The sequence below is a fragment of the Cibotium barometz genome, chromosome 62 (genome assembly GCF_041138505.1).
Source record: "Cibotium barometz isolate CiBa-2024 chromosome 62, ASM4113850v1, whole genome shotgun sequence".
NCBI classification, from domain to species: Eukaryota; Viridiplantae; Streptophyta; class Polypodiopsida; order Cyatheales; family Cibotiaceae; genus Cibotium; species Cibotium barometz.
In genome coordinates, this window is record NC_141107.1 from 31,583,552 (window position 1) to 31,610,564 (window position 27,013).

General features: G+C 40.0%; 1 protein-coding gene across 1 annotated transcript; it reads left to right on the forward strand.

The window, feature by feature from the left end:
- The first annotated feature begins 782 nt into the window (after positions 1 to 782).
- LOC147604365 (uncharacterized) lies at positions 783 to 2,254 on the forward strand. Its single transcript, XM_086795603.1, has one exon. The coding sequence runs from the start codon at positions 1,196 to 1,198 to the stop codon at positions 2,216 to 2,218; it is 1,023 nt and encodes a 340-aa protein (XP_086651729.1). The 5' UTR covers positions 783 to 1,195; the 3' UTR covers positions 2,219 to 2,254.
- The last annotated feature ends 24,759 nt before the right edge of the window (positions 2,255 to 27,013 follow it).

Genomic DNA, 27,013 nt, shown 5'->3' on the forward strand with positions numbered 1-27,013 from the left:
CAGGTTCATTGAAATATGGGTCCAAACGCCACAGCTACCACTACCAGTTGCAACTTGATCCGCAACATAAAAATCTCTTTTGCGCCGTGAGGCATCGTGAATTCCAATGGTGAATAATTCTGCGGAATCTGCTCCATAATGCGTTGCCGTCTCTTCTGAATGGCATTTCCGTATGATGTTGCTCAGCAGCGCAAGTAGCGAGGTCGTTCAATGAATGACCCGGCAAGTCGGCACTCAGTACTGGCAGGACTTGATTTTTGACCATCACGCAAAAATGCATATAGATTTATTATGAAACGTAGTATCGGCGGTATTTCTCACGTTTCCTTGAACATTTAGCTTGTAAAAAATAAGAGCAAATCAAGCGGATTCGAGCCTACTCGGCAGTCGGCCCAAGTTCCAACTTCCAACAGCATCGACAGTCGCAACGTGAACGGTGAAAGCCTTTGAATGTCTTCAAGTACCACCAATGTGTGCATACAGTGACTCGCACACTTATATGATTTGGCTATGGACTCATTGAGTTATGACTTGTTGTCGTTATGTGTGAGCCGCTTTCCAACTATCTTGTCAAGAATCTGTGCCTTCGGAAAGTACACCATGTGAAGCTTTCCAAGCTACGGTAATGGTTGTAACTTGTGCCTCTCTTTAAGCACCGACTGCGTGTACTGGATCACACTTAACAAGAACAGGAGTCCAGACACAGCTCTAATGCGAAGAGCCCTTTTCAAGCTTCTCCAATGCGCGCTGCTTGCTTCCTGTAGACTGTAGGGCCTTTCCGTTTTAAACATGTGTTTTAGGAGTCGAAATGGTATCTTCAGTCAAGCGCATGGTGTCGCACTGTCGCTCGGCCCTAAATGTCTGTAAATGAAAGCTTAGAGGAGGGCAGGCTGCAGAGTCGAAGACTCAGAGGTCAGCACAAGCATCAAACATTTAGAGCCTTGGCCGTGAAAGTAGCTGGAGGCAAGACAAGACGGGCCGCCTTATATCGTATGACATGCCTTTGTGCAAGTTACAACTGTCTCTCAGATCTTCAACATCAGGTCTAGCCTGATATAGGGGTAGCTGAGCCCAAATCTGGTTGATGTGAACGAAACGACCTGCAGGTAACAACTCACCGCCCAACTGAGCGACGTTGTGTAGATCCACATATAGCTAGGGTTACGTCCACTTGGACGCATACATATATGCAAAAATGTCTCAAGATGAGTGGATCCGAGAGTGGCAAGCCTCGCAAGAGCTAAGGTCACAGGTCCCAGCCTCTGGGACAGCAACAGCATCCGCCACCATGCACACGGGAACGTCCAGTTATGACGTTATTGGACAGACCTACCGTTTCCAAGGTGAAGAAGCAAGGCTTGCAAGCGCCCATCATCATCGTGAATGGCCGCCTGCTGCCACCAGCATGGGAATGATGAGTTACTGGCCGCACGACGATCAGGGCCATAGCGTCCAAGGCTTTGCCAACTATAGTGATGTGCGTTATCAACAGCGGGCTGCTGCTGCTAGGCGTGCATTCCTTCAAGAAGCCCCACAATCTTCACTTGCCATGTACACTTTGGGCAGCATGAATGCACATGAACTCAGCACAGGAGGAGGTATGCAGTTCCATAATGATGGAAATACTAGTGATAGAGCGACAGTGCAATTTCTGGCTCCTGCTCAAGGAACAAGCCAAGTACAATGGATGAATAGGTCTACTACTCCAAGCATGCCGGCGGAAGCTAGACCTTCCTATTATGATCATAATGTAGAGATAGCTGGAAGCAAAAGGCCAATTGAGAAGCAGGAGAACATGATAATTGGTAAACGGACGAGGAGAGCAGCTGGTGAATCGCAGATAATCAGAAGGCAAGCGGGTGCAGCAGGTGAAAAGGACCGACACAGCAAGGTGCAGACGGCCAAGGGGCTCCGCGACCGAAGAGTGAGGCTTTCCGTCACGACGGCCGTGCAGTTCTACGACATCCAGGATCGCCTTGGCTTCCAGCAGCCCAGCCAGGTTTTCGAATGGCTCATGGCCAAGGCCAAGCCGGACATCGACCACCTTCCACCTGCTGCTCATCACCACGATAATGATCCTACTCTTCCAGTAGCTTCTGCACCAATACCATTGACTGATCATAATATTGCGCCGCAGGAACGTGCGTCTGCCTCGCCAGACCCAGAGTCATGTGGGCATCAGCAAGAGCACTTCTCTGAGAAGCATGAAAGTCCATAACTGCAGTCCTCGATTTTGAAGGGTAGCTGAAATAAACCTTCCGTTTTTTTTAAGGTCATTTTTTTACATACCCTTCCAACATTTCATAATTCTTATTCTATCAATATGCATGCAGCACGTTTTAATTTTTAAATAACAATTTTATTTTTTTATAATTGACAAAATAATTAAAATTGAAAAAAATGATTCAACACTATTGAAGTGACAAATACACATAAATGTATAGAGAGAGAAGGTTTTTAATCATTTGAAGAAAAATACAAAGAGAAGGTTTTTAATCATTTGAAGAAAGTTCGCATTACAACTCATGTAACTTTTGAGGTTTTCTTTCCTTCATACCTTTCCACACCTCAAATATTCCATCCCAATCCACATCTCCCATGTTGTGGAGAGTTGAAAGCGAGATGAACATTAGTGTGTCAAGAGTTTTCAAGGCCAAACAACATCTTCCTATGCTTTTGATCCTCTTTTGCTTAGAAAAACCTCTCTCCCATATTGTTGAACTAGCTGGTCATGTCACAACAATTTGCCACAACTTGTATAGTGCAAGAAACATTTGTTGCCATTCTACTTCACGTCCACATTGTTGCCATACATCAATGAGTCCCAAAGAAGGATAAGACTCATATAATGTGGAAACAAATCTAAATAATTCTAACTCACATTGCTTTTGATCAATGATAGGGAGTGACCCCACTCCAAATTTTTCAATAAATCTCTTGAGAAACTCCCTTGCTTGTTGATGACGAATATCTTCATCTCTATTATAGTTTTTTGGTGAAAATATTTTTACAGCATTAAACAAGGCAACGTCATAAAAGTGCATCTCTAAGTTATGTATAAGCCTTTCAACAAAGGCTTTAGCCAATGATATTGTATCATTTTCACCACCTCCTGTCCCACTTGTAAGAAGAGATGCATATTGAAGAGCATGATGGTGTGTTCTTCCTTCTTTATCTTTGTATGCAAGAATTCCATGTTTAATAGTTGCACGCCAAGAAGATAAATTAAACTCTGAGTTTGAGCCAAATTTTTTCTCATTACAATATCTCTCTCTCAATAGACTTGTTAGTGAATATACATCTCTTCCTATAGTCGTTATGTCCACATTATCTTCTTGAAATTTCATACTTAGTAAGTTCACCTCTTTTAATGTGTCTGCCAATAAGTGAATAACAAATTGCAATTGGAAGACAGTAGATTTCTTATACATGATGTGATACTTCTTCCAAATAGTAAGCAATACTAGCATTATTTTCACCAACCTACATATAACAATAGTCAAGTTAGTAAAAACCTTAGAATCTATATTAATCATTCAAATGAAAGCTTGTATAACTAGTTAAAGCAAAAAAAGACATTACCTTCTCATGACTCTGCCTTTCGATATCCATTGAACACACCATGAATTTTTAAAACTTCATATTGCCTTGTCAAGAATAGATCCATTAGCTTTCTCAACTCTTCTCCTCTCAAACATGAATCCCCTAACCATTCACTGACTTTATTGGCAAACTGATCCACATATTTAAATTTGACAAAACGATCACATGTGTCTTTGATTGCAAGTGCTTCCCTATGAGCAACACAATGGACACCAATAAGATGTCCAATCTCCACTCTATGCTTTGTAACAAGACCTGCATTTACACCGACCATGGCAGATGCACCATCTGAGGAAAACCCCACAATTTTTTGAAGTGGTAGTTGCATACAATGCAATACTTCTTTCATCCCTTTAAATAATGTATCTGCTTTGCCATCTTCCACACCTATGAGTTTCACAAATTTTGTTGCACATTTTCCTTTCCCACCATTTGTTAAAAAGGAAATATAAAGAATCAAATGCGTTTCATATCTCCTATCCCAACTCTCATCCAATAAAAATGAGTACACCAGACTTGTATTGATTTTTTCCTTTAATCTCTCCCAATATAAACAATATGTTGCTTCAAGAAATCGTTTACCAACTTTAGGATTTATATAAGAAGAGTATTCATTAGTAAGGGGCATATAAGGAGTTTGCATGTACATGTGAAATAAGCATTCATCTTCAAAAGGCTCTAGTAATATGAGAGTAATATATTGCAACATGGTACATAATCTACATCACACTTATAATTCTACTTTTCTCCCCATCAATCAACAACTCAACATGTTTCTCAATGACTTTTGATGCATTTTTCAAACACTTTTGCTTTAAAATGGCTTGCTTATGTTCCTCTGATGATTCATGAATTTGTAAAGCTTGTTTTTGGATGGTTGAACTACCTTCATGTGCACAAATTGTTTTCATTTGAATTCGGTGCAAATTCTACACTTAATTCTTTCTTTCCCATCATCTTTTCATTGATATGCCCACTTAAATTGTAATTTCCACATGGGTAAGAATGTGGGCTTGTAAGTTTTCTTACCCTCAACTTTGGCATTGTCACCATCATTGTTAACATTGTTGCTTGATACACTTGAGTTACCTTGTGATCGTGCATTCTGTTGTCGCATTGACACACCAAGCATCGAATGTAATTTTAATTGCTTTGTATCCTTCTTTGGATGCCCCATTACTTATATAATTTATTTAAAAAAAACAAAATTGATTAGTATGTGTGTGTGTGTACAGTGTGTGTGTGTGAGAGAGATTACCATGATTAATTAATCTGGAAGCCATGATCAGCAGTGCTGTTGGTGCAACATAACCATTCTCCTATGTGCGAACGGAACTACAAATGAAGGAATTTACCAGCAAGGTTGAGACTTCGATGATGTTGGACTTCTTTTTGCTTGGCAAGATAGCTCCATGACCCGTGTATCTTCCCCGCTTGAAAGAGTATGAACTCAGACAACAATTGCACACAAATATGATGAAGGCGATTTGTGGTGCTGCTGGAGGTGGTGACCGGGAAGAAGCCGGTGGCACCTAAGCTGTTCGGGGACAATATGATGAAGGCGATTTGTTATGTAGAGACCACACCAAGATTTCTTAGCTTTGGAGTGGTGCTGCTGGAGCTAACTGGGAAGAAGCCAGTAGTAGCGCCAGAAGTGTTCGGGGACAACACAGACATCGTGAGGTGGTTGCACAATAGGTTGTCGGAGCCTGGAGGTCGTGGATCTAGCATACTCACAGAGGTGTTAGACCCGTCACCCGGGGCTCGCAGCTCGCAGCAAAATCCCACGTTTCATAGCACTCAGCGAGTTAGCAGCCAGCCTTGAGATTCTATGAAAGCATGCAACATTACAAGAAGCGAGTCGCGACTCTAGTCTCTAGGTCTGGGCTATGCACTGTGCAGCACCGAGCACTTAGTCAGAAACACTAAAGTGGGCACCAGTCCTCAATTGGCTGAAATAAACCTTCTGTTTTTTTTAAGGCCATTTTTTTACATACCCTTCCAACATTTCATAATTCTTATTCTACCAATATGCATGCAACATGTCTTAATTTTTAAATAACAATCTCATTTTTTTATAATTAACAAATAATTAAAATTAGAATAAATGATTCAACACTATGGAAGTGACAAATACACATAAAGCTATAGAGAGAGAAGGTTTTTAATCATTTGAAGAAAGTTCGCATTACAACTCATGTAACTTTTGAGGTCTTCTTTCATACTTTTCCACACCTCAAATATTCCATCCCAATCCACATCTCCCATGTTGTGCGGAGTTGAAAGCGAGATGAACATTAGCATGTCAAGAGTTTTCAAGGCCAAACAACATCTTCCTATGCTTTTGATCCTGTTTTGCTTAGAAAAACCTCTCTCACATATTGCTGAACTAGCTGGTAATGTCACAACAACTTGCCACAACTTGTATAGTGCAGGAAACATTTGTTGCCATTCTACTTTAGGTCCACATTGTTGCCATGCATCAATGAGTCCCAAAGAAGGATAAGACTCATATAATGTGGAAACAAATCTAAATAATTCTAACTCACATTGCTTTTGATCAATGATAGGGAGTGAACCCACTCCAAATTTGTCAATAAATCTCTTGAGAAACTCCCTTGCTTGTTGATAACGAATATCTTCATCTCTATTATAGTTTTTTGGTGATAATATTGCAACATTGATCAAGGCAAAGTCATAAAAGCCCATCTCTAAGCTGTGTATAAGCCTTTCAACAAAGGCTTTAGCCAATGATATGGTATCATTCTCACCACCTCTTGTCCCACTTGTAAGAAGAGATGCATATTGAAGAGAGCATGATAGTGTGTTCTTCCTTCTTTATCTTTGTAAGCAAGAATTCCATGTTTAATAGTTGCACGCGAAGAAGATAAAAACTCTGAGTTTGAGCCAAATTTTTTCTCATCACAATATCTCTCTCTCAATAGAATTGTTAGTGAATATACATGTCTTCCTATAGTTGTTATATCCACATTATCTTCTTGAAATTTCATACTTAGTAAGTTCACCTCTTTTAATATGTCTGCCAATAATTGAATAACAAATTGTAATCGGAAGACAGTAGCTTTCTTATACATGATGGGATACTTCTTCTTCCAAATAGTAAGGAATACTGGCATTATTTTCACCAACCTACATATAACAATAGTCAAGTTAGTAAAAACCTTAGAGTCTATATTAATCATTCAAATGAAAGCTTGTATAACTAGTTAAAGCAAAAAAAGACATAACCTTCTCATGACTTTGCCTCTCGATAGCCATTGAACACCATGAATTTTTAAAACTTCATATTGCCTTGTCAAGAACAGATCCATTAGCTTTCTCAACTCTTTATCTTCTCAAACATGAATCCCCTAACCATTCCCTGACTTTATTAGCAAACTTATCCACATATTTAAATTTGACAAAATGATCACATGTGCCTTTGATTGCAAGCAGGGATTTAATATTCACGTGATCACAAGATTTTTTGTGATAATAACACATGTGAACAAGTTATTCACATGTGAACAAGTTATTCACATGTTCTCATGTTACCGTTCACAAAATAATAGGTCACTTGCCATTTGGGAACCCCTTAAAAGCTTGGCTACACATGGGAATAAGCTATTCACATGTTCTCATGTTACCATCTTCACATAATAGCAGGTGAGTGGCCACCTAAGAAGATTTTTTATGCCCCGACAAAGATAAATTTTTTAGGCCCTTGTGAAAGCTTTGTGAATATAACATGTGATCACAGATTTTTTGTGTTATTAACATGTTCACATGTTCTCGTTTACGTCAGTGAAATCCCTGATTGCAAGTGCTTCCCTATGAGAAACACAATGAACACCATATTGGGGAATATGGGAATTTCCCACAAGTTTGGGACACATGGTCAAAAGTTTGGATTAACCAACTTGAACACCACCAATCCAAAATGAGCGCTTTATACCTCTTTAGATTCCATTTTTCAAGCGCTTTCCAACGATAGGTCATATGATAGGGTTTTGAGAAACTTACAAACATGTTATCCATGTCCCCTTTTTTAAGTATTCAAAAATGGGAATTGGGAAATTCCCAAATTCACTAATATGGTGTTAATAGACACCAATAATATGTCCAATCTCCACTCTAAGCTTTGTAACAAGACCTGCATTTACACCGACCATGGCAGATGCACCATCCGAGGCAACCCCCGCCATTTTTTGAAGTGGTAGTTACATACAATGCAATACTTCTTTCACCCCTTTAAATAATGTATCTGCTTTGCCATCTTCCACACCTATGAGTTTCACAAATTTTGTTGCACATTTTCCTTTCCCACCATTTGTTAAACAGGAAGAAGGATCATTTGATTAGGTTAGTACAAATGCATTAGAATGAGAAAAAGTAGAATAATCTTATATTCTTATATTTCTTTGAAGAGGATGCCTCATCTACCTTCTCACGGAAAGGCACATCAACCAATGATGGTGTAGCAATGATTATGAGGAACCATCCATAACTATGCCATAAGCTATATGTTTAGAAAATAGCTTCTTTTTATAGTTGTATCATTTTTTTAATGGATTGAAGATGGAAATAATAAACATTGTCTCTATTTTGGCATGTTTTTTGAAAACTGATTGTTAGTTTTTCAATTATAATCTCAAAAAGTAAGCAAAACGAAGTCTTTTTTTCATGTCAATCTTTGTAAGAAATGTATAAAGTGTCCAAAATATTATCGTTTTTTGGTAGTGTTGTACGCGTGTGTAGGCCACTTTTTAAAAAGAGGTAAAAAACTAAACTTTTTTTATGGAATCTTTGAAAGATGTCAAATGTTTCTTGTTTTCAAGAAATATTACCTATTTTGTCTGCAAACAACAGTGTTATAGTAATAAGGGGGTAAACACATAGTGATGATTGATCTCATAAATAGTGTAGATATGGGTCTCAGAGTGCATCATAAATCCTAAGAGATGTGCAATGACCATGTCTAGACTACATAGATCCATAGTCATAGTTGATTCCATTATACGTGGGGTAGACTAGGCTAATGAAGAAATACTAGTCTCAGCTTACCCACCTACCTACCTACCTTGATGCATCTATTTTGTTTAACTAATCATGGTCTACAACTACATGTATCCTATGTGCAAATTTGCCACACTTATATATTTTATTTAGCTATTCTACTAATGCCGTCATTTTGTGCTTCAACTAGACTTGATCTATGTTGGGCCGTACCAACACCATTTGGTCACTAAGGCCATTGTCAAGGCCATCATCTTATGTCTAAACCAAGCCTATGTGAGATGTTGTCTTAACCATTACTTCTCTTTATAATGGGGACTTAGAAAAAACAAGCTTAAAAAATCTATTAGAAAGTAGAGTGAGAGTGGATATAGTTGAAAGTATGAACCGAGCTCTCCTAAGTACACATCCTAATCACACACTAATCTAGTACTCTAATGACATTGCTAATATAAGGTGGATAGAAATGAAGGAGACTCATTGTGAGTGTGTGCTAATGAAGATTAGACTCAACTTCAGTTAGGTTATAAGATGGAAACTTGTACTCATAAAAAGACTTGATATGTTGTGCTTATATTCAATTTCTTGAAATGTCTCTCTTTTATACGAGGAGGTACATCCTTGGGCTTGTACATCAATGTGGGATAAATTGCTTTTATCCTCTGGCTTTATGCTAGACTTTGTTGTTGTTTGGCTTGCTCAAGTCACTCCCTATCTCTTCCTTGTGCTCTTCGGTGCCACATTCCTTAACACCCCCCCTTGGCTTCTAAATCCTATCTCTTCCTTGTGCTCTTCGGCGCCACATTTCTTAACCACCCCCCTTGGCTTCTAAATCCTTGGGCCCTACTCAAGGTGGTTAGATAACGTGATGTTTTGCATCAAAGTTGATGTAAAACATCAACTCTACCACAAAACTTGATGTTTTGCATCAAGTTTTGGATGCTCTGAAGAAGAAAGTTCGAGGATTGGAGGTCGATTTTCACAAACGGCCTCTTTTAGCGATTTCGTCCACGTAGACATGCTCAAACAATTTTGAGTATCAACAAGACTATGTTTTGATGCAATGTGCATACCTCACAAAGCGATTTGCTGCATCAGCCAAATTGATTTAGATGCAGCTAATCGACATCCCCAAGCAACCTCCAGGCCACCACGAAGGAAGTAAATATTCTCCTTCCCGCTCTTTCCCACATCCATATGCTAGGACCTAGAAAAAGCAATCGCTTCAAAGGGCTCGAGATGTAGAGTGGAAATGGAAAGCCAATTGTAAGATAAATGAGGCCGTACAATACTCGAAAGTACAACAAGTGTGGGAGGAGCTTCGTGTGATGAGTTCAAGACCATGCCCAAAGAGGAGTTCATCGAGTCTATGGCAAAGAACAAGATTTCAGTGCGGATTCTCTTAGGGCTAAAATTCAGGAGCATATTAGTCGTGCTGAGGAGAAGAGAGTAAGCTCTTTACACTCTCTTGATGCATAACATTTTTCCTTTCAATTTAGATTGCGTTATTAGTAGCATATATCATTGTTCTATTCCTTTTATGTGGTGCCAACTCCATGATTATAAACGTTTATGCACACCCTGGCCGAGACCATGTTTCCTGTTGACCATATACTCGTATCAACGGTCGAGTTCAGTTGTTGTGACAGTGTACACACACACACCAGCATGAGGCCCCATAGCTAGACATGTAGCATCAAATGTGGGTGGTCAAGATTGATTGTAGTGAAACTTATGATAGGAGGACGCCTAACCTTGAAGGCTTAAGTGATCCTTTCTTGGGCACCATTGATCGGCACAAGTAGAATGCGAAACCTATGGGGGGAACATGGTTGAGTGTCTAACTTGCCCTGGTTGAATGTCTTGGGTAGATGGCTTGCTCTAGTTGTATGGAATGGGCCTTAGTTTACAAGGCTACTCTAGTTGAATTTCATTGGTCTTGGATTATTGTACCGCTCATTTTAGTTGGGTGTCATGGACCTTGGTTCGCATGGTTGGTTCTAGTTGGCTCTCATGGGCTTGGTTCATATGGCTAGACATGGTTCCTATTTTCGAGTGTGTTACTAAGCTTGTTTGCAAAAGTGTACCTAAGCTTGTTTATGCCATACTAATTGCATACTAATTGCAAAAGTGTACCTAAGCTTGTTTAGTGGCTGTGTTTATCTAGTCTCAAGAAGGGACACATGTAAAGATGCCTACGAGAGATGCTAAGCTTGTACGTGAGAAAGAGAAGCATGTGGAGGAGAAGAAAGTAAGCTCTTGGAACTCGTTCTAGGATTTCATTTAAGTATTTGATGTTGATTGTATTGATAGCCATAGTTCCTATTTTCGTGTCATAACTCTGTGCATGGATTCATACTTGTGTCTAAGCTTGTTTATGTCATGATAATTGCAATGAAGATGGTAATGTGGGTGTGTATGTCTAGGCTGAAGAAGGGACACATGTAACGATGCCTGCATGAGATGGTTTGCTTCTTGGTGGTGACACCCAACTTGTACATGAGAAAGAAAAGCATGCGGAGGAGAAGAGAGTAAGCTCTTGGCACTTTGGAAAATGATTTCACTTGAATAGTTGAAATTGATTTTGTTGATAGTCATAGTCCATATTTTCATGTCACAATGGATCCATGCTACTAAGCTTGTTTAGGGCTATGTACGTGGCTGTGTTTGTCTAGCTTGAACAAGGGCTTGTGGCTATGTGTGGAAATGATGATGTGGCTATGTATGTTCAGATTCAAGAAGGGACACGTGTAGAGATGCCCGTAGGAGATGGGGAGCTTCTTGGTGGTAATGCTGAGCTTTTACGTGAGAAAGGGAAGCATTTAGAGGGAAAGAGAGTAAGCTCTCGGCACTCAAGGATCTAATTTGCCTATTTGAAGATGATTGGGACATTGACCTTGGCTTTTAGTTTTTCATATGCTTGTGGAACTACTTGTGTGTAGCTCTTTGCATGGATCCATGCTACTAAGTTTGTTAATGTCATGCTAATTACAATGATGATGATGATGTGGCTATGTATGGACAGATTCAAGAAGGCACACTGGATGAAACACTAGATTGGCTGAACCAAATGAACTTAGATACAACGGAGCCAGAGGTAGAGAGAGTGTGTAGGGTAAAGTTTCAAGACCGCCGCCAGGCAGGTAGATCAACATTGGAATATGCTTCTTGCTCTTGTGTTTCAGGCTTGTAGAGTGATCTCTATTGTTCTCATGGTGTAGGTGGTTGGGGCTCCAAAAAAAGAAATGACTCTTACAATCTTCCCAAAAGATTCAGACCAACGACATCTCTATGTCCACCATTGATGTACCCTCACACACGGTGTCAGACGTAAGTAAGACACTAGATTGGATGACCCAAATGAGTATTGGTACATTGGAGCTAGAGGAGCTCTAGAGGCTGAGAGTGTACGTAGGGTCAACCGGCAAGACAATGTGCAGGTCGGTAAACATTGGAAAATGCTTCATACTTTATTATTTTGTTTGGGTAAATGTGTGCATTGTCTGCCAATATTAAGCTTAATGCATGTATATACCTTAATGCAAAGATTAAGCTTAATGCATAGAGATCTTTGCATAGATTAATCTCTATGCATAGATTAAGCTTAAAGTATGCAAGCTTAATGCATACAACTTAATGCATGTATTAAGATTAATGCATAGAGGTTAATCTATGTATTAAGCTTAATGCATAGAGTTTAATGTATGAATTAAGCTTAATGAATAGATTGATATTAATGCATGAATTAAGGTATATGCATGCATTAAGATTAAGCTATATGCATGCATTAATCTTAATGCATAGATTAAGCTTAATGCATGGATTAAGCTATATTCATGCATTAAGCTTAATCTTTGCATAGAGCTTAATGCATGCATTAAGTTTAATTCGAAGATGAAGATTAATGCATAGAGATCTATCTATGTATAGAGATTAATCTTGCATTAAGCCATGAGTAGGTGGCTATATTGGAGGGGGAGCCCTCGATCTTTCCACTATCCTTTTCTTATAAAAGAGAAGTTGTCTTTGGCTTTAATAGTGGGGAACACGTGAAAAGTCATCAAAAGCTACGATCCAAAAGGAGCACTGACCACCCTGCTTATCTAAGCAGTATTCTAGAAGGACTTAATAAAGTTCTAATATCACATAAGTAGTATAAGAGTTCTAATGCATTCTTGTGTTATTTAAGATTTGATCATACATAAGGTATACACATAATAGATTTTCTTTTTAAGCCTCGTTTTTATAATATAAACATGTGGGGGGATGATTCCACACTCAAGAAGCCTAGCGGGCCGTCGTTCAATGTCCATCGCATAAGCCGAACATGAGCATCTCTCACAGTTTGCCTCGTTTTCTTTTTAAGCCTCGTTTTTATAATATAAACATGTGGGGGGATGATTCCAGACTCAATAAGCCTAGCGGGCCGTCGTTCAATGTCCATCGCATGAGCCGAACATGAGCATCTCTCACAGTTTGCCGCTAATCTACCACATCGGTATAGGAGAGAGAATGTGTGGAATTTTTTTTCTCCACCCTTGCTTCCTTCCACAATTAATCCTACACCGATGGGGGTTACTCCAATGGGTGGTTCTACTCATGGGTTATGCACTCCTATGCCCGTATCCTCCTACACCCGTAGAGGATCTAGTCCATTTTAAGGTATTGGGCCTTCATGTGGAGGTTGTGACCAGGCCACTCCACTCTCTTCTGCTACACCTGGTCCATGACCTCGTCAGATATAGGAGGTCTATAATTTCCCATTAGTGGATGTGCAGGTATAGCAAGTGGTGGATCCAAATGCCTACGACCATGCGATGCTCCCTTACCATGTGAGAAGGAAAAATGGGTCAATCATTAAGGATAGCAAGGGGAAGCATGTCATAGCCCGCTGTCGTGAAGTGTGCGGAGTAGCCAGGAAAGTACGAAACTTCTAGCTGTGAGAGTTGGTGTCGAACTTAACAAGGAAACTCACATACAAGATTTCCCAAGGAGTGTTGAACACCGCTATTTCCAAAGACAAATACATGTGTCAACTTGCCTCAATACATCCTTGAAATCATCCAGAAGATTGCACAGAATTGCATGAAATCCTTTGAACCATTCACTTGTGAGCATAGCAAGGCTTTCTAATTTTTCCAATATACATGTGGCCAGTTTCATCCATTACATCCAGTGCCCTCAAAACCATTATTTCGAGATGTACTTTATCACCTGAAAACCTGCCTTATTGTCCTAACATCTCACAAGCAAAAGAAATAGCATTTGGCAAAGCTTTGACATACTCATGATTTCCAAAATCCATATGAGAAGAAGTAAAGCAAATTACCCTCAACTTCAAAGTATTTTTCATAATTCTCCAGGCTCCGAATTCCTTAGCCTTTTCCCCAGAATTCTATCATGTTCACAAGCTTTTTTTTCCATACATTCAAAATCTTAAAGGGCTATTTTGCCATGCCCTTATTCTAAAATAACAAAGTAGTTTTAATTTTGACTTATCTGAATGAGGCGATATGTGGACACGTCGAACTTTTTCTTTTAATTTTATTAATCTAAGGTGGCCGCTTCAGCGCCGATTCACGATGGAAGAAGAAAATTCTCAACAGTCCTCTGCGCCGACTGTATATTATGATTTTTCAATAATCATATCATCATATAGCTCTTGAATTATCCTTCATTTCTAGCACCTAAAAGCAGTATACAGAAGATAAGCCCTTCCCATCAAATCGACTGGTCGCCTCGACGCTGTTCCCCTTCACACTGCAATTTATTTTCTCACCTCTGCATTGACGTTTCTTTCCGGTCCTTTTCTCCCTTTTCCCGCGACCATCTCGGTAGCCCCCCCCATCGCATTCTGCCAGCTGTGCATGCCATAAGGAAAGGCTGCGCATTTTCATTTCCACGCTTTCTAGAAAATTCACCAAAAGCTTTTGTTAACCTTAACACTAAGGTTACAAAGCATAACCTTAGCATTAAGGTTAAAGCCTTCAATGTACCTATTGTTTTCCTTTCTTCCATTGTTATGGAGTGTTGACCCTATATATATATATATATATATATATATATATAATCAACTCTTTTCCACCTTTATACCATAACCTTCCTAAAGGTTTTTCTCATGCTTTAGCTCCATTCAGCATCCTTATTGTGCATATGATTTTGCTATTTAAAGCATACGATCAAGATCCCGACTAATATGCTCCATTAAGTTCTCTGCCTCAGTGCTAATGTCACAAGCAAAAGCCAGTCCTATCAAGGCACAATATATCTGCTAGCTCCAAAATTCTCCATAAGCATAAAAAAAATCCTCCACAATTCACACCACACTGTCAAAGGCTCCAAAACCTGGCTCAGCCTCAGCTCATCTTATTGAACCTTATCTACAGTATGAACATATATACTCAAGCATCATATAATGATTCGTCATGGCACTTATCCCCATACATCTGGATGTGTATTTGACGGCCTCACATGCACGGTTTCACATCATAGACGTGCCATGGCACGACATCCACCCCCTCTAAACCTGCACATCCTCTGGTATGTGCCAAATCATTATCAAGGTCCACATATAACTGGATGTCGTCTTCTTCTTCTGCAGTTCCAGGAAGATCATCCTCTTCTTCTTCAATCATATCCATACTTCCACTGTCAGGCTTCTCATCCTGAATCTCTTGTGAATCAAAAGGATCACCATCATGCCTTCTTTTAAATATCTTGATTCTTTTGCCAGCCACAAGATTCTTTACTTCTGTTCCATCAAGCTCACACAGAATATATGTGGCATTTCCATGCACATGCCTGACAATGTAAGGGCCAAACCATCTTTTTGCAAATTTTCTTTGAACAGTGAATTGGTTGTCAAGGCTACTATCATACATTAGAACCCAATCACCTTCTTCAATAGGTTTTGGCCGGAGTCTGTGTCTACTATCAAATCTTTCTTTATTTTTCAGCCTTGCATCTTTCAGGCGAGCTTTAGCAAGCTCTACATCTTCAGGCCTCCTCTCCAACTGTCTTATTCGCAATGCAAGGAGGTCATCTCTGCTCAATCCTTCCATCCAGGGCAATACATTCCAAGTTAGAATTACTTCTTCAACTGGCATCACTGGCTTCTGACCATACATTAATTCAGCAGGCATGTATCCTGTCACTGAGCTATGAGTTGTACGGTCAGCCCACAAGGCATATGGTAGCAGCTTTGGCCACACTCTCATCCTTTCTCTGCATGCCTTAGCCAAAGCTTTAATGATTGGAGGATGTCCTCGCTCACTTTTCCCATTGCCCTCAGGATTGTAAGCACATGTTAGAGACAGTTTGATACCAATTCTAGAGAAGAATTCCCTTGCTTCTTCAACATCTAGCTCTCCCCTATCAGCTGTTATTTTCCCAACACAACCATATCGGCAGATCACATCTTCCAAGAGAAATTTGCATACTGTTTCCGTACTCTTTGTTCTAAGGGCACGCCCTTCTACCTGATTTGTTAAATCTTCTCTTGCAAGTGCTATATACCGCATCTGCCAAATTCCCAAAGGCATTGTAACTAGATCCACTACCCATTTGTAGTGCATGGCAGGTGGGTAAGTTGGTTGTAAGCCATCACGATGTCTCACATTTGAATACATTTGGCATACTATGCATGTTTCCACATATTGGGAAATATCCTTGTACATTCCTCTCCACCAATATTTTTCCTTTATTTTGGTAAAAGTGGCCCACACACTTCTATGCCCAGCCCAGAGACTCTCATGGAATTCTTTCACAAGCTTCCCTTGAGTCTCTTTATCACATATGACTCTCTGTGGCATAGCATTTCTCTGTTTAGGATGCTTCCAGAGATATCCATCCTTTAGAAAGTAACCATATGCTTTTCTGCGGATCCTCTTAAATTCTGAGTCAGACCAATTCTCTTGCCTTGTCAAAGTGCTCAAATATTGACCAATGAGCAACCAATCTCCTTCATATATTTCCTCAATAAAAGACTCAAGTGCATTTGATAAGCAAATATGATCCCCCTTAGCATATGCTGTGGTATAGAACTTTGTACCCACATCATCAATGTCACTAACCATCTCTTCTTCTTCTTCATATCTGGCTCTTGATAGCATATCTGCTACTGGATTATCTTTTCCCGCAATATGCTCAAACTCAGGATTTAGTGACTTGATATAAGCAATCCACCTAAGCATAGCAATATCTGGAGTGGTACAACTTGCTATCATCCCAAGAAGTGGCAAGCAATCAGTCTCCACAAGTACAGATGCCCCAATAAGATATTCTTTTTCACATTTTAGAGCAGTGACAATCCCCCATAATTCTCTCTTAATCTGTGGATACTTTCGCTGCCGAAAGCTTAATACCTTTGCTCCAAATCTAATTACATACCTATGATCATCCTCATCATCTTGCCCTACTGCCCATCCAATCCCAGTAGGACTAGTATCAACTGTAACAATCACAGGCCTGCCACACTCATAATCTGCCTTTCTCAAAATGGGTGATGATTGGAGCAAATATTTCAGCTTCCGCATAGCTTTAATATGTACTGCACTCCACAAAAATTTTTGATTTTTCCTCAAAAGCTGATAAAGAGGATCTGCTACATGTGCATAATGTGGGATCCAAATAACATAAAAGACGCATGCTCCAAGAAATCTCCTCAGCTCTGTAACATTAATGCATATTTCCTTCATTCTTTGTATTGCATCTATCTTGGCTGGACAAGGACGGCGTCCACTAGTACTACAAAGATGTCCCACTATTAGCACTTCACCAACCCCAAACACTGATTTTTGCCCAGATAAAGTAAGATTCACTTCTTCAAGCCTGGATAGAATCATGTCACAATCCTTTATATGATCTGCCACAAACTTGCGGCACCCTTTTGAATCCAAATTCTCATCTTTGTCTTTCTCCTCACAGCCCTTTATTGGCACATCATCCAAAAATGGCATAGTTTTTTGTGGTATGAAGTCCCGTAAGACTTTATTCATTCCATTCATCATATGTGCCACTGAGTTAGTGGCTCCCTGTGGTAAGGTACACATCCTTACTAATCCCAAAGGAGTTCTCATTGTGGTCAAGTCCCTGCTTTGCATATCCAGCTGGAACTGATCATATCCCGAATACAGATCACCCATAGAGTATATAGCTTTCCCTGCAAATGCTTCTGCAAACTCATCCACAATTGGACCTGCTCCCACATTCCTGATTGTGACTTTGTTTACAGGTTGCATGTCTTGAATAAAGCGCAATGTCCCATTTTTCTTTGGTACAGTAAACCATCTGTTGGAATATGGGGCACATGAAGGCTCCAAGATTCCCATCCTGATCTTTTCCTTTAACAATTCCATCAACTTTGGCAAGAGAGCCTTTGGTACTGGAATTGGCCGCAGATTCCAAGGCACATGTGGAACAGTAAAGATCACCATTGGTGCTGTTACACTTGGATCAACACAACCAATCTCATGCGGCTGAAAGGCAAAAGCTTTCCCATGTTTTACAAGCATCTCCTCAAAGCATTCCCTTTCAACTGGCAACAGAAAATCCCTCTCACCAATCTTCAGCTCTTTCAGAGTTTCTTGAGTAAATTTATGCCCAATTTTCTTCGGATCTCTAAGATTTGGCTGCATAGAAGCTTCATCTATCTTCTCCTTGCTTCCTGGTGGCAAGGGCAAGGCAACTGGCTTCACCTTTTTTGCAACCGTTTTGTATTTTGTATCAACATGAGCATCCATCTCACAATTCATGTTTTTACATTCCACCCCCTCAAATTCCTGGATTATATCATACATCTCCACAGATGACACCTTTATCACTTCATTTCCACCCTGTAAGCATGCTCTTCTCATATCAAAAAGTACATCCATAGTATCTATAAATGACACCTCATCAAGCACCCCTGAAATAAACTCATTCTTCTCCAAAAGACCACACTGCTCAAAACTTTTTTGTTCATTTTGTATATGTTTTTGCATGCCACGCTTTAAATCCTTGCTTTTTACAAAAACCAGTGACCCATAGCTGGAGAATCCCTGAAAATTTGCTGAAAAACTATTTACATTGATTGAGTCCTGCGAGAACTCATTTCCCCTTGTACCATTGGAATCCCGCTTTACAATGGCACCTGGCCAAAATCCCTCATCTCCCTGTAATTCATAAACTCTCTGTTTATCTTTGGGAGTGACTGTGCCCTAAGAGATTCACGATTCCTTTCATGATTAATGCAAACTGTCAAAAACTGAACAGCTTTTTTGCCATCTTTACTCCTTATTCTTGCATAGGCTGAACCATCATCCAAAACCTTTGTTTCCATCCTTACAGCTGTAATGTAGGGTTGCCCAAGAATGAGGGGATACGATGACATCTCCTGAACAAAGAAATTCTGATCATCCTTCACATCCCCTATAGTTACCCTTACATTTGGACATGCTGCATAAAGCTCTCCAGATGAATTATTAGCTGCTTTAATCATCCACCCATGATCCACATCCATTGGCCACTTACATTTGTTGTAGAGATTTTTAGCCATAAGATTTATTTCAGACCCATGATCAATTAGAGCGACATATGGCTCTTCCAAATCACCTATCTTGACAAGGGTTTCAGTGGTGGCTCTTGCCCAATGGCTCCTGGAGTAATGACTCTTTGTAAGAACTTCTTTTTCATCATCCTCTTCCACAAAACGCACTTGTCGTGCCCCATCAGCAGAGTGATTACATTCCACCACATTTTCTCTCTCTTCCTTTTTCTGTACCTGTACACCATGAGTCTTGGAAGTGCTTGCTTCCCCTTGTGATGGAATAGATTCAATTATGGACTGCCTTTTTCTTCGTATAATATCAATTATCTCATCATGAAATTCTTTCTTTGCAATCCCCAAGACTTCCCCTAGTGTGAATTCCACCCTGCTGTTTAGAATTCTCTCTTCAAGCACCTTTTTGAGATCTGTTGCAACTTCAATATCAGATTGAAGCTTGTAGAGTGGACTTTTCCCTTTACCCTTCTCCTTCATTTTTGCTGGCACTTCTTCCATTGAAACATCATGTAGAGGTCTGCTTTGCTGTGGAGGCATATGTGATGGTCCAGGATCCTTCTTTTCACTTCCACGTGTAACTCTTTTTGATGGCCCTCCTTCCTCATTTTCCCTTTTACGTTTCTCCTCTACCTGTGCCTCATTATTTTGACATTTGGCAATATAGGCATGAATGGATAAAGAATCCACAGGCTCCTCCCAGCCAGTCTCAAGGCGTATACAATCACCTGCCTCATGCAAAGCTTGCTTTGACACTTTCTTTGATGTAATTAATTCCATTGTTGACGGCCAAAAATTCTCATTCTCATAATCCTCATCATTCTCAAATCCCTGCTTTTGTTGACCAACCTTTAATCCATAGGTTGCTGCCTCAACCATAGAAATGGCATGACTAGCAGCCATATCTTCTACCAGCTTTTTCATCCCTCCTTTCCCAAAGTTTGTACTCAATGGAAGTCCAGTTTCTGTAAGATGGATTTTCCCATCTTTGAAGAACACAAGTTGATTTTTAAGAGCTTCTTTATAGCTGGTACAATCCTTCTTTGCATGCTCTGGGTCATCACACCATATGCATCTGTATGTAAACCCTTCTCTGATTTGAGGCCTTTGCATAGAAACCTGCCCCAATGGTAGACCTTTTTCTTCGATTCTGGACATCTTCAATTTTAAATCACGCATACCCTTGATAAGCTCATCCATCGGCCCATCTATCTTAGGAATTGTGGCAGCTGGCTTGGATAAACTCTCAGGGGTAACAGCAGCTATAGGGGTTGCAGATCCCATCACCATTTTATCCCTCCTCCGCTGCCGCTTTGCTAACATAGTGACTGCATCCTCAACATCATTCCAATCACTCTTTAATCCTTGCTCTGTATTTTTATCCTCAAGGAGGATTTCCAATGTCTCCTGGAGATCTTTCCCAGCTGCCTGCAAGAAGAGCTCTGTCTTTTCTCTGTCCAAAGTTGCACGCTCTATTCTTGACAACTGGGCATAACGCTTCTCAAACTCCCTTAACAATTCCGTGGCAGAAATTCCCATTTTAGGTTTTGTGACCCATTCCAAAAAAGTTCGTTTAGTCACTCGCTCAGAATCCTCCATGAAGTATTCATCTTTTAAGGCAAGCTTGAATTCTTCTCAATTTCTGCCACCCTGTGCTGTCTGCAATCCTTTTATGCGCTCTCTTATTTCAGGAATGCATACCAACTCGAAACTTCGAACCATATCCTCCTCGGTCACCCTATTTAGCTCCATCTCCTTTATATAATTGCGCAGATACTTTGTAATGTCCTTCCCATCAAATTGATCTACCTTTTTCACAATTGATTGTAAAGCTTTGGTCATAGAAATCTGTCCCCTCTCAGCAGCTTGTTGCTGTTGCATGTACATGGAAAACATTTGGAACATCTGCATAACTCCAGGGTCAAAATGAACCCCCTGGCCCTCAGAATTCTCAGCCATAGCTTCCTTGTATGTTTCACTACACTCTCACCCCAGCAGTTTCACGTCGGGTTCACCAAAGATGTCGTGAAGTGTGCGGAGTAGCCAGGAAAGTACGAAACTTCTAGCTGTGAGAGTTGGTGTCGAACTTAACAAGGAAACTCACATACAAGATTTCCCAAGGAGTGTTGAACACCGCTATTTCCAAAGACAAATACATGTGTCAACTTGCCTCAATACATCCTTGAAATCATCCAGAAGATTGCACAGAATTGCATGAAATCCTTTGAACCATTCACTTGTGAGCATAGCAAGGCTTTCTAATTTTTCCAATATACATGTGGCCAGTTTCATCCATTACATCCAGTGCCCTCAAAACCATTATTTCGAGATGTACTTTATCACCTGAAAACCTGCCTTATTGTCCTAACATCTCACAAGCAAAAGAAATAGCATTTGGCAAAGCTTTGACATACTCATGATTTCCAAAATCCATATGAGAAGAAGTAAAGCAAATTACCCTCAACTTCAAAGTATTTTTCATAATTCTCCAGGCTCCGAATTCCTTAGCCTTTTCCCCAGAATTCTATCATGTTCACAAGCTTTTTTTTCCATACATTCAAAATCTTAAAGGGCTATTTTGCCATGCCCTTATTCTAAAATAACAAAGTAGTTTTAATTTTGACTTATCTGAATGAGGCGATATGTGGACACGTCGAACTTTTTCTTTTAATTTTATTAATCTAAGGTGGCCGCTTCAGCGCCGATTCACGATGGAAGAAGAAAATTCTCAACAGTCCTCTGCGCCGACTGTATATTATGATTTTTCAATAATCATATCATCATATAGCTCTTGAATTATCCTTCATTTCTAGCACCTAAAAGCAGTATACAGAAGATAAGCCCTTCCCATCAAATCGACTGGTCGCCTCGACGCTGTTCCCCTTCACACTGCAATTTATTTTCTCACCTCTGCATTGACGTTTCTTTCCGGTCCTTTTCTCCCTTTTCCCGCGACCATCTCGGTAGCCCCCCCCATCGCATTCTGCCAGCTGTGCATGCCATAAGGAAAGGCTGCGCATTTTCATTTCCACGCTTTCTAGAAAATTCACCAAAAGCTTTTGTTAACCTTAACACTAAGGTTACAAAGCATAACCTTAGCATTAAGGTTAAAGCCTTCAATGTACCTATTGTTTTCCTTTCTTCCATTGTTATGGAGTGTTGACCCTATATATATATATATATATATATATATATATAATCAACTCTTTTCCACCTTTATACCATAACCTTCCTAAAGGTTTTTCTCATGCTTTAGCTCCATTCAGCATCCTTATTGTGCATATGATTTTGCTATTTAAAGCATACGATCAAGATCCCGACTAATATGCTCCATTAAGTTCTCTGCCTCAGTGCTAATGTCACAAGCAAAAGCCAGTCCTATCAAGGCACAATATATCTGCTAGCTCCAAAATTCTCCATAAGCATAAAAAAAATCCTCCACAATTCACACCACACTGTCAAAGGCTCCAAAACCTGGCTCAGCCTCAGCTCATCTTATTGAACCTTATCTACAGTATGAACATATATACTCAAGCATCATATAATGATTCGTCATGGCACTTATCCCCATACATCTGGATGTGTATTTGACGGCCTCACATGCACGGTTTCACATCATAGACGTGCCATGGCACGACACCGCATGCATCACCTAGTAAATCTTGAGTTTAGAAACATTTGGGGCATTGACTGGAGAAATCAAGACAATACAAAGAAGCAATACATTCTAAGTGTATTGAAGACAAAGTTTCTTATTCCTCACCCTGACTTACAATTTAATGACCTTTAAGATGTTGGATAATATGCGGGGTCATGTGAGTCACACGAAATCATTGATTGCCAAGGCCATCAAGCATGGTGGCATCAAGCCACTAGGCAAATCAAAAAACGATTGTAAGAAAGCCAAAAATACGTATTAGAAAAATCCTGATCTATTTAAGTAGCGTGAGTACTGGAAAAATCCTTATCTATTCAAGTAGCAAAGAGAAGCAGCCCGAGCACGCATGCATAAGAGGGGCTTCTCATCTCTGATTGGGGTGGAAGGCCATCTTTTCTTGGTCAGTTTGTAAGTATTTGAACTCTTAACATTTTGTATTCAAAATGGTTTCTAAAGAATTAAATCTTATATAAATTGTTCTTTTTTAATGTGTGTTTTAATGTAGAAGAATTTGGTGGACCGTTCTCCTTCTCATGAGGAGTACGACTTTGCTTATCACAATGGGATCTTGGCCACATTTGAATGGTTTCAAAAAAAGGGTGTGTCTCTTTGAACTATGAAGCTATGCCCACTGTAAGTTTAAATTATTTTGGTTTTATAAGCATTAGAAATTTATCTAGTTTTTGTTTTAATATTACTTAATCTTGTGTGATACAGGAACATTACGAAGAGGTAATTGGCGAGAGGAGGAGGATGACGAGGAGCAGAAGAAGGAGGATGAGTAGAGATCGGCCTATTGTGTTTTTTGTTGTATTGCTCCATACTTGATGTAGTTGGCTTGTTATAGCATTTTGAATGTAACTCGCCTTTTATGTTGTTTGGGACTTAATACAAATAATATTTCGAGAGTTACTATGTTTCAAATGTATTTTCATACGTCGATATGTCTGTTTTTATACAAATTAGAATTGTCTTATATTGAAAAAACATTTGGGCAAATTGGGGCTAATGCACCAATCTTCCCCCAAAATGTTTTTAGCAACGTCGATGAGAGAGTGGAAATAGCAACGCTATTGTTTTTATCAACGTCGATGAGAGCAATGAAAATAGTGATGCTAATGTTTTTTATCAGTGCCGTTGAGCGACGAAAATAGAGGTGCTATCATTTTTTATTAGCGTCGCTAATAAGCGGTGAAAATAATGTGGAAAATATCGACACTTGTACCATGGGATATAGCAGCATCTATAGCATGGGATATAGCGGGCGATTATAACGTGTATAGTTACGATTATAGCGTTAAAAAAATAGTGACCCTTACAACATTACTTACGCTCTGACACTTTTCCAGATCATTATATAAAAGTTACGCTTTAGCCACCGTCACTAATCCCTCTTTTTGTTGTACTGTAATTTGCGTGCGTAGAGCCTCTATGCATGCATATTAGAGCATACATAGAGCATGCATAGAGAATACATAGTTTCTATACATACATATTAGAGTTATGTATGCTCTAATTTGCACGCATAGAGCCTCTATGCATGCATAGAGCCTCTATGCATGCAAATTACCACCAGCTTAGTCTCGTGCCGCCCGGGCGTTCGAGGGCGAGGCCCCGAGTGGGAAACCCTGCCCCGCGCAAGAGGGAGCTGCTTCCACTGCCAGCAACCAGGAATCCGGTGCGCGAAGGGGGCAGTGGGATCTCACAGTTTCAATGTGGTTGAGTGGCCTCTTACGCTACCTTGCTCCAACAGCAGTGCTCTTCATGTGGTCGATGGCCTACCCTAGCTTTTCAATGCATGATGCACCCTCTTGATTTGCATCCTCAAGCTCCTTAACCTTGGCATGAGGCTAAAATAGGGCTTGGTGAAAATAACCTAACATACCTTGAAGAGCATGCAATTGCAAGGACAAGTAGAATACTCTGCCAGCATCACTTGTAATATCTTGCAATACCCGAGCATCCCATTGTTACCATCTCCCACATACTGAATAAATGAGGGAAAGTCCCTGAACATTGGTGGGTATTGCGTAGAAGGGTCTACTGGGTTTAGATTTCCATCAACCCACAGATCCACATTTGTGTGACCACCTTGTCTCCATGTAATCTTCTCTTGTTCTGTGAGATGACCCTTGCCCAAAGATGAATACTCTTTCAACACTCAAACATGCAAATCCACCTTGCATCATTGCAATGGAACATTTGCATTAGTGATTTCATGCAAAGGCCATGATTCTACTTAAGTGACAAGTCGCACAACTGGACAAGCTCCAAGCAAAGAAAATAATTAATAGGTTAAGTAATTTTGGATTAATAGCTCTATGTTGATGTTAAGCCATGAAAGCACAGTAGAGTGAGTGACAATGGCATGATACCATAGTAGAGAGGGCGAGAGAGAAAGTGAGTATACAGGCTATAAACTCACAATAGAGATAGAGAGAGAGAGAGAGAGAGAGAGAGAGAGAGAGAGAGAGAGAGAGAGAGAGAGAGAGAGAGAGAGAGAGAGAGAGAGGGAGGGAGGGAGGGAGGGAGGGAGGAGGGAAATGGGGGAGAGAGAGAGGGGATGCTAATTTGCAGGAAAAAATGTAGGGTAGAGACGATTTTAGGTGGAAATTGAGTTTAAAAAATGAATTTTATATATGTACATGGGTTTGGGTTAGGTTTTAAAGCATGGAATTCAAAAAAGATGATTTTTTTTCATTATCTTTGGCCCCCACCTAGTTGCAAGAATGATGATATGGAAAGTGATAGGATAATTTGGAGGCATTTATTGAGGGTGATTTGGTGGGGAAAGTGGAGGCAATAAATGAGGGAGAAAAAGATGTCACATTTAAGGGGATAGAAGTTTTAGGGGGAAATGGAGGTTGAAATTTGATTTTTTTGATATATATAAGGGTTTGGGATAAGTTTCAAAGCCAAAAACCTAGCAAAATGAAAAAAAAATCACTATTTTTGGCTCCCCCTTAGTTACGAGCTTGGTAAATGCTTGCTACAAGAGAGAGAAAATTACTACTTTAGACCCTAAAATTATAGGCTAGAAAGAGCAAACTATATGCTCCAAGTGGTCCTCTTTATTGCCCTTGTCTCCTTAAGAAGTCTCCTTAAGAATGCTCAAAATTAGCCTTAATTCCTAAAAATTAAGAATCCTTACAAGGCCCAAAAGATGTCCAAAGGCTACCTAATGCATACCTGTGTCGACGACGCCTTCTAGGTGACAACACTAGGCCGCTATGTACCTCTCCTTTGTGTCCTCAACAATTGACCAAATGTAAGTGTTATAGCCATTTTTAACCAAATGATAGCTCAAAAGAGACAAATTATAAAAATTATACATACTCATCGAGCTATGTGCCACCACGTTCTGCTCCTACTCTTGTTCTTGATCCTCTGGCTCCACGTCTAGATTTGGATCCTGATCCTCCATGGCTAGCTCTAGAAAATGACCCTGACCCTCCTCTTGACTCTCTTCCTGACCGTCCTGCTCTAGATCCTCCTCCTCCTCCAAGGGATCTAGAGGTGCCCTCGCCAGGGACTACAGGCCGCAAGGAATAAGAGAGAGTCAAGTGAGGGTAGCCTCCAACTCGTCAATGCGCAACACAATATACTCTCCCAAGTCCTCCTCTATCTCCTCTCTACTCAAACCCAAACTCCGCAATACTCTCTTGATGGCTATCAAGAGACCTAACTTCCCAGAGTTTGCCCCATGGATATCTATACACATGATGCAAAAGGAGATTGTATCTAAACCTATAAGCATACACTCACAATCCACGTGTACATATAGGCAAGATAAAAGATGCACACAATCACATTCTAAGTAAAATATAACATACTCAAATACAACTCCAAATGCCACCAACGGCAATAACAATAACATAATTATCTCATAACTTTAAGAACGGCAACAACAACATAATATCGCACTATCAAGGATATAAACTTGATAGTTCCATTAAACTATAGAAATAGTATAATAAAAGATTACTTTAAATTGATAGTTCCTAAACATTTTGCTGAGCCTGCTGCACTATATCAGCGAGCTCAGCATGAGCTCTTATTTCCTGAGTGGAATCAATTAGCTAATTTTGTTTCCACTCATCAGTGATGGCATCAAAACGCTTTGTCTCTATGCTTTATTCATGTCAGATAGACTTGTCTCACCATGCACTATTGTGCGGTAAGCATCGATGTCTTCATTC

What these genes read in the sequence shown, in the direction of transcription:
- LOC147604365 (XM_086795603.1), top strand. Translation starts at nt 1,196, where the DNA reads ATGTCTCAAGATGAGTGGATCCGAGAGTGGCAAGCCTCGCAAGAGCTA.